The sequence below is a fragment of the Dendroctonus ponderosae genome, unplaced genomic scaffold (genome assembly GCF_020466585.1).
Source record: "Dendroctonus ponderosae isolate FM_Combo_2020 unplaced genomic scaffold, Dpon_F_20191213v2 Dpon_F_20191213_11, whole genome shotgun sequence".
Taxonomy (NCBI): Eukaryota; Metazoa; Arthropoda; class Insecta; order Coleoptera; family Curculionidae; genus Dendroctonus; species Dendroctonus ponderosae.
Window position 1 is genome coordinate 578,060 of NW_026017213.1, and position 9,156 is coordinate 587,215.

General features: G+C 39.2%; 1 protein-coding gene across 1 annotated transcript in view; it reads left to right on the top strand.

Moving 5' to 3' along the window:
- Positions 1-9,156, top strand: part of LOC109533230 (phosphatidylinositol 4-kinase alpha) — a 70,346-nt gene that overhangs the window by 20,223 nt on the left and 40,967 nt on the right. Inside the window, exons 8-11 of the mRNA XM_048662587.1 lie at positions 1,372-1,567; positions 1,631-1,912; positions 7,096-7,248; positions 9,101-9,108. Of these exons, the coding sequence (XP_048518544.1) occupies positions 1,372-1,567; positions 1,631-1,912; positions 7,096-7,248; positions 9,101-9,108 (639 nt within the window). The remainder of the gene's footprint in view (positions 1-1,371; positions 1,568-1,630; positions 1,913-7,095; positions 7,249-9,100; positions 9,109-9,156) is intronic.

The window sequence follows — 9,156 nt, forward strand, 5'->3', positions numbered from 1 at the left end:
AAGAAATAGCGCTTCAGAATAACAGCATCAAATCACATGCCGCTATCGAACTTAACGTGCGTCCCTCGAAGTTAAGGAAGCGTCCCTCGAAGCTCGGAGGAATAAATTAAACAATTATGTTTAATCAGAGCGTAATTTTGTGTTTTAGCTATAATTAGTTTTTAATTTAAAACGAAAATATGTCTTTTGGTGGACTCATAAGGTTAGCTTTATTAGAACAATTAGTAAATGGTCATGAAAATAAACTTTATTTTTGTCCACAAACTCTACTAAATTTTCAAATTGTTTGCGGGTTTTTTTTTTGTGCCATGCTCCATTGAAAGTGTTTGAGAAGATAGATCAAGAACAATAACAAACGAAACTGAAAGCGAATGCAAATCATAAACAAAGACATGTAGGGTTGTAGGCAACCCAAATGGTAAAAACGTGCACATGTGGTGGCGGTGCATATGTTTTAGAGGCTTCGATGGTTTGATGTTAACTCTCTCTCTAACTAATAGACTATTCGTATAAGGGCATCTCACTTTATGCATCCTATATTTTTTTCCTTTTTAACGTTTGATGGATAACTGGGACGGAAACGCATACGTTAACTCGGAGATATAGCACACCTCGGTTGAGTTGCTGCGTTATCGAAAATGTTATCCTGAACTGTTAAGTCGCCATAACGTGTGGACGTTAAAAATAGCATTTATGATACAGCACAGGGCTGAATTTGTAGAAATGTCTCATGCCATTTTCCGTGGAATGCAATTTTCTACAACTTTTCTATTCAATGTTTTCCTGTCAGATTAATATTGATGGAAGGACGATTTTGACTGAAAGTCATTTAAAAGTCTGCCATAAATCTGTTTTTTCCGCGTATATCCTGACAGCTGTCAAATTTAAGATAAATAAAATTGGTTTCGAGTATCAACAAGGAATGCGACTAAAATTAAACATATTCCCTTATAAGAAAAATTATAATTATTCGAGTGGCCGCAACTGTAATTTTTTACATACAATTTCAAATAGATATATCAAAAATATTAAGGTTAGACTTAGGTATACGATATTATACATAAAATATATTTAGAATTAAAAAATGTAATAATATATAGGGTGTTTCATTTACAATAAGCAAGTTGATACCTACTTGTATAACCTAATATTATAATGTAAAAGTCTAACCGTTTTTTGATATATTTCGTATATGATCATAATCTTCTCGGCAATAAGTATTAAAATTAAATTATTATTCCACTCACCAGTCCCAAATTACAAAATGCTTACTGACTGTTCCTGAAAAGTTATTGTTGTTTTGCTGTATGCAGATGGTTCCTACTTAGTAAAACTTGCAACTCTTTTCTTACTATTTTCTTCTTTTTCCAGCTTCGACCAATCACTTGAAATCTGAAACAGTGAAGCCAGTGTCGCCCATTCAAGTTGCCTTTGAAAAGCTGCGCGATGCCGCCATTGAGAATTTGTGCTACGCACTGGAGGCTGCGCACACTTTGTTGCCTGAATGCGTGCGCGCTCTGGTTGCTTCGGTGTCCAACAGAATGTTCACTGCCGAGAAAAGCGACAGGTTTGTTTGAAATTGCATCATCAATCATCAATCAAACCCGTTTCTTTGTTCTGTCTTCAACAGCGAGTCGACTCTGATCTCCACTAACATAGTCATTATGCTCGGGCACGTTGCTGTCTCCATGAAAGGGACACCGAAGACGACGGACACGATTCTGCAGTTTTTTCAGCAACGCTTTTGCAAAACGCCCTCCGATCTTGATTTGCTAATTGTAGATCAGTTGGGCTGCATGATCATTGCCCAGTGTGAGCCGCACATTTACAAAGTGGTGATGAAGATGTTCACCATGATTACTGTGGACAGCAGCAGTGCTTATGGCAACGACAACGAAAAAACACAGTACAGGTATACTATCTGATAAGATTTGGAGTTGGTTTTTCAAAGACTTAATTTATCAGGTCGACTGCAGTTTGATAAGTATGCTCAAACCGTCCAGTAGTCAAGTCGAATTTTCTTACTTTTGGCTATTTGTTATTACTTGGGAAGTTATTATCAATCAATCGAGTACGAATTGGAGTAGGTTCTTTTAAAGAGTTCTTGGGAATATTCTCGGAGTCTCGGAGAGACAGGTAGTAGGATAAAAATGTATTAAACATTCAAAGTAACAACATGTTGACCAGATGTTCGGCCGGTTGCTCCCTTTGCCCATGATCTAAGTAGGGCAGTGCCCTAACATGGACATCCCGAGCTAGTCGGAGCAAGGCACGACAACCTCAGGAGATAATCTGGAAGTGTCGGTTTTGATTTTATTCGAGGGGCATTCAATAAGGGGCAAAGGTCTTCCTGAAGGGAAGCCAAAAACCAGTTTTGTTTCGACCTTTAATCTTGGTAATGTCAGCCGTGGCGTAAACCGCTGGCAGTCTAAAGCAGTAGATGGCCTAGGCCACGCCTCTCTCTCTCTCTCGACGGTGCAGAGACCAACTAGCACCGACCAGAGCGAGAGAGCACGAGTCCGCCCAGTCACGTAATGTTGGATTTTTGTGTGTGTTGGTTTGTCGTCACGTTTTGTCAGGGGAGAAAATTCACCTAAAATATGGAAAATCGCTTATACATGGGACCATGCGAAGGGCGATCGTTTGCTTTAACTTGTTTAGGTTAGTCTAGGTTTTGCGCGAGGGCAGAGCTTTACACTCCGCTATGATACAATTTTCCAGAGACGGTTATATGGTTATATAGGCCACTTCTGTAGCTTTGTGCAGTTCGGTTCTTCTGGTGTATCTGTAAGCCGATAAGACGCCTCTCAGGAACCTATTTTGGGTTCTTTGAACACGCCGTCTCGAGGAATTATTGACCGAGTGCCAGATAGGAGATCCGTAGGTCAGTATGGGTCTTATAGTGGAGGTGTAGAGCAGAAGTTTGTTTTGAGGTGAAATGAATTTGGCTCCAGAAGAGAGTATAACTTTCTTTGAGCTATGAAGGTCTTTTGTATAGCATAGTCAACATGTTTATTGAAATTAAGTCGGGCATCTTGGAGTATTTTAGACCATGAGTGGCGATAGGATTTTGTTGTTAGTAAATTTGCGCGAATAGATAATCAGTTCAGTCTTGTCCTGGGATTCACTTTAAGTTTTCGTTTGTTGAAATACGGCGTCAATACACTCAGGTGTGAGACGATGTGTAAATAGCCGTATCATCCGCGTATTGTGCTATTTTTGTAGTGGGAAGCTTTGGAATGTCTGCTGTATACAATGGATACAGCAACGGCGAAATCACTGTACCGTGTGGTACTCCTGCCGCTATGCGTCTTTTGGCAGACGTGCAATTCTCCACTTTCACCTCTATGGTACGGTTTTTTAGGTAAGACGCTGTAAGGGAAACTAGGTAGAGTGGCAGTGAATGCACGGCAAACAACTTGTACAGAAGGCTTGTGTGCCAAACTGTGTCGAAGGTCCGTTCCATATCGAGTAACAGCTTTATAGGCATCCGTTACGATCCTAGCCGTTCACGGGAAGTTAGATTGCGTAGCTTTTCCGGCCAGCATGGGTTATGTCTCGTGCAAGCTCTGCTGCCCTTATACGATCAGACGATTTCCTGAATCGCTGCCAACGATTCGGTTTTTCGCCTTAATAAGGTCCAGAATTTCCTCAGAAAGGTTGGCGCGCCGCGGTCTATTCGGAACTTTTTTGGCCAGACCTTGTCCGGGCCTTGGCCGGACCAAGTCCGTTGTATATTCTTTGCCAGATCCTTTACTGCAAGCTCTAGAACTTGGACAGTATTGTTATGTTTTTTTTTTAGTAAAGGGTAGCGGCTTATTAGTAAGGCGGTACTTGACACCAAGAAGTTATAATACTAAGCTCTCAAAACACGTTTTGACTGCCAGTCAATCCTAACAATACGGTCTACCAGCTATAACCGGTAATAGGAACAATGTGTAACAATGGTCATAACAATAATTCATCTCAAGTATCGATCCGGTTCGGAATACGTGTCAAGTCTTCTAGTCTCTTTCGATACGGAAATTTGGCTTGATCCCACTGAGAAAGTTGTACCATTTATCAGGCAGGTGTTAAAAAGTTTTCAAACAGTTCAATGCAGAGCTATACCTCCGTGCTTTATGACTTCAATTTCAATTTCGTCTTCACCTGCGGTTTTGTTTTTTTTTATCCCAAAGAACATCACTTAGTTCGGCCAGTGTGATTTCTGGAATTTTTCAGACCCTTGGTTTTGAATCTTGGATAAATATTTGCTGTTTGCTCACTTGGTTCTCTGTACAATTCAGCATAAAGGGTCCTGGTGATATCTCGGATTTCCGTTTGATTTGTTGTTATATGGTCATTTTTGTCTTCTAGTTTATTTATGTTTTTTTCTACCCTTCTGAGAGATTTTTCGAATAGACTATCTTCCTTTATGTGACCTTGTTTATTTCGGTTATATTATTATACCTGATCTTTTCGAATTGCTTTTAAGATTTGTCTGTTTAACTGTCTCTGTTTATAGTTATTTGCTGCATGCCCCCTACTTTCGGATTGTTACTCTATTTCCTTTGCTTTCGTTTTTGTTCGTTTCACTATTTCTGGCTTCGATTTTCGGTTTTTGACAAGATTTGAGTTAAATTTGTCTCTTATTGGTTCTGGTGCTTTGCCTATCAACATCAATGTCAAAAGTTCGCGTGCATTTGTTTGTGTTCGTTCTGGATTTTTGACTTCAAATGTTCGAGATTTGGGCACTCATTTGCAGTTATTCATTATCCTTTCTTTTGTGTTCCCTAATTCCCAACCACTTGTTCCCAAAATATCCCATTTTATATGGGAAAGTTCCTCTTCTAGTTCTTCTGTAGTTTTTCGGGAGTTGAAAGTGTTTGGGCATTCACAGTTGCAATGATTATTCGTAATGCATAGCAGCCTGTAACCCGGCGATTCTTCGCATGTGTTTGTTGCGCTCGATCTTTTTTGCTTCAAATTTTACAGACTCGAAGAAATATTAGAGAAAGTGGGAATCGCAGGCGAACATTTTCGTGTTTCATTAGCATCCAATTGAGCAAAATTTCGCTTGCATTCACACGCAATTTGAGCCATGTTCGCTTGTGCTCGTTCTTGTTTGTTTCGGATTTTTGCTTCCAAGTTTACAGACTTCCAGTAATATCAAAGCAAGTGGCAAACGCAAACGAACATCGACGCACGTTTTCATGCATTAGTGTGATAAAATTGAGCGAAATTTGGCATGTACTCACACGAAATGTCCGCCATGCTTGCATGTGTTTGATGCGCTCGCTGTTGTTCGTTGGGGATTTTGTGGTTCAATCACAAACTTTCGCAAACGAACATTTTCGCGTTTTAATGGCATCAGATTGACCGAAATTTTGCATGTTTTCACATGAACTTTTAGTCGTGTTCGCACGTGTTTGTTGCACTTGCGTTGTTCGTTGGGGATGTTTGGCTTCAAATTTCAGTATTTCGGACATAGAATTCGCTAGAAACATCAGAGCTAGTGGGAAACTCAAGCGACCATTTCTGTGTTTCAGTGTCATAAAATTGACCGAAATTTCGCATGAATCTACTCGCAATTCTTGCTATGTTCTCATGTGTTTGTGGCGCTCGTTCTTGTTCGTTTGGCGGATTGTGTGCTCCAAATTGCAGTGTTTCAGTCGCATCTTTTTCGTGTATTAGTGGCACAGTGAAATTTGTTCCTGAATCGAATGTTCGTATGAATTCGTTGCGTTCGTTTCTCGATTAATTTAGGATTTTTTTGCAAAAAGAAATTAAAACGTGAAATTGACAAAGGGCGATTCTAAAAATAAACTGTTGCATCTTGCATGCCCCCTAGTTTGGGATTTTAGCTCCATTTCTTTTGCGTTCGTTCTGGTTCGTTTCACTATTTCTGGCTTCGATTTTCAGTGTTTAACAAGATTTGGGTGAAATTTGTCTCTCATCGGTTATAGCGCTTTACTTATGAGCATCGATGCCAATTCGGCGATGTGTTTGCGTGCATTCGTTGCGTTCGTTTTACATCTTTTGCTTCCAAGTTTACAGACCTCGAGTAACATCAGAGAAAGTAGCAGACGCAAACGAACATCGACGCAAATTTATGTGCATCAGTGTGATAAAATTGACCGAAATTTTGCATGTTTGCGCAGGTAATTCACGTCTTGTTTCGTTCTTGTTCGTTCGGGATTTTGTGCTTCAATCACAGACTTTCGCAAACAAACATCGGCGAACATGTTCATGTTTTAATGTAAATATTGCATGTTTTCAGATGAACTTCTAGTCGTGTTTGCATGTGTTTGTGTGGGATGTTTGGCTTTAAATTTCAGTATTTCTGTCGCAGATATCTCTAGAAACATCAGTGGGAATCAGGAAACAGCAGGGTTTCTAGTGGGAAACATAAGCGAACATTTCTGTGTTTCACTGTGAAAAAATTGCATGCGCCTTTCCGGATTTTGACTCCATTTCCTTTGCGTTCGTTTCACTATCTATCGCTTCGATTTTCAGTTTTTGACAAGATTTGAGTTAGATTTGTCTCTTATCGGTTCTGGTGCTTTGCCTATCAACATCGATTCCAATGTTCGCGTTCATTTGTTAGTGTTCGTTCTGGATTTTTTGCTTCAAATGTTCAATTTTTGGCACTCATTTGCAGCTCTTCATTATCATTTCTTTTGTGTCCGCTTATTCCCAACAACGTGTTCCCAAAATATCCCATTTTATATAGGAAAGTTCATCTTGTAGTTTTTCGGGAGTTGAAAGTGTTCGGGCATTCAGAGTCGCAATGATTATTCGTAATCCATGGTAGCCTGTAACCTAGCGATTCTTTGCACCGTCCGCCTGGTGACTTGTCCTACAGGGTGTACCAAGTCTATTCTGGACAGTGGGTGAGGTGGACTTGAGTAGGAGAGGCTGTAGCTTGCGCATCACTACCCCTAACCACCCCTTTCCGATCGTTCGAACGATGTCCACTGTGTAAAAAATAAGCCATTTATATTTACTTTAAACAGATGTTTTGGTTTCTTCTACTGAAAAATTGATTCATAATCCCTTACGCAAGATATAGGCTGGAAATAGACCATATTTTTGTATTATTCCATCAAATTTCAGGCATGTGTCCAGATCAGTGATAAACGCACTGGCAAACATAGCAGACAACATTCAGGGTGAGCACCAGATGAACGAACTCCTGAAGAGTCTTCTGGAAATGTTTGTTCAGTTGGGACTCGAAGGCAAAAGAGCGAGCGATAAATCACCGGGTAAGTGACTTGTGCGTATTAATGAAGAGTATTCAACTAAGATTGGAAGTGGAGGCTCAATATCAAAAAAGTTTAACATATTTTGGTCGATTGGACACAGGCTGACCCACTTCATTCGCGACGTAACTTTACAAGAGAGCGAATAAGTATTTTTTACTACTAACCTGAGAAGTCACCATTAGATAGAAGTTGTATTTCTATCCCTCGGTCAATAAGAATAATAATCAAAAAGTTCCTAGGTAAATAATGAAAGATGTTTACGTTTTTCATTATTTTTGGTTTGTCCACCATTTTCACTTCTAAAATCACTGTAATTTTAACATTCACTTTTCGCTTTTCCCAGAGTTTTCCATAGAACGTTTATCTGTTTTCTAGGGCCTTATTTTCACGCGTCTACGTGAGTACTCCCAAGCCAACTTATGGTTCTGAAGGTCTTATTCTTAAATTAAGGTTTTCCTGATTTAAAGCTGCAGATTTTCTCTTCTGAGATATTCTGGGTAGGCTTGAAAGTTTTTTGGTTTTTTCTTGACATTTTGTTAACTCCGTCCATCTATACCAACCAATCGCTTCCCTTTAGAAACTGCAAATATCTTGGAAACTCCCAGAAATTTCTTGATCAAGTGAGTTTTTCCTCCCTTAAAGCACCCGATTTTGTCCTTCTAGTGATCTTATGAGCCGCATTCAGGAATTTGTGGTTTTTCTTGGCGAATTTTTGAAAAATCTGTGTTGTCCAACGACCATTCGCTTCGATTTAGTGTCTGAAAAAATCCTGAAAACTCTCAGAATTTTGAAGTTTTTCTCGTTAAAAACCGCAGATTTTCTGTTTTGAGTGATGTTCTGGGCAGACTTAAGAGATTCTTTGTTTTTCCTGACATTTTTTTAAAATTTGTCTATACCACCGGCCAATCGCTTCCCCTTAGCAACTAAAAATATCCTGGAAACTCCCAGAAAATTCCTATTCAAGTGAGTTTTTCCTCACTTAAAGCAGCCGATTTTTCTATCAAGTGATGTTATAAGCCGCGTTCAGGAATATTTGGTTTTCCCTTGACGAATTTTTGAAAAATCCGTGTTGTTCAACGGCCTATCGCTGCCTGAAATTTAGTGCCTGAAAAAATGCTGAAAACTCCCAATTAAAGTGATATTTTCCTTACTTAAAGCAGCCGATTTTCTCTTTCGAATGATGTCATAGACCGCATGTAGGAATTTTTGGTTTTTCCTTGACGAATTTCTGAAAAACTCGTGTGGTTCAACCGTCAGTTGACTCGCATTAGTAACTGTAAAAATCCTCAAAAATTCAAGAAATTTCCTATAAAAGTGAGTTTTTCGAAAAAAAGTCAGCCAGGGCCCGTAAGAGTGACATAACTTATGTTCCAACGTTCACAATTCGCTGCGATCGTCGACAAAACACAAACTATTTGTCTGCGATCGCATCGTTTTTCGTCGTTTATCGCATTGAGTCGACGGCCGCCGATGTGCACGTACCCTTAGTTTGTAGTTAAAATTTTTTCTACCATGTCAAAACGTACTTCTTCCCTCATATCGTACAAAACAATAAACATTCCATCCAAAAAAAAAATGGATCTTAAAAATTTGTTGTCAAATAACGATTTTTTAAGTCTTTGTTCATTATTCGCGCCGCTCTCCGTATGCTATTATAACTATAATCGTAATTCATCCATTAACTTTATTTTGAACATAAAAAGTCTCTGTCTGTAAAGAATTACAACTGTTTTCCTGCCTCTTCTTAGTTGAATACTCGGCATTCAGTTGAATTTTTGTTCCTAACACGAAATACACACGACTTTTTTGTGATAATGTTCAACTTTTCTGTAGTGCTAGAAGCGGCCCCTTTTAAGATTAAAGAGTCCATGAAGGGTATGATACTGTTGATAAGCTACCATGATTTGCACAT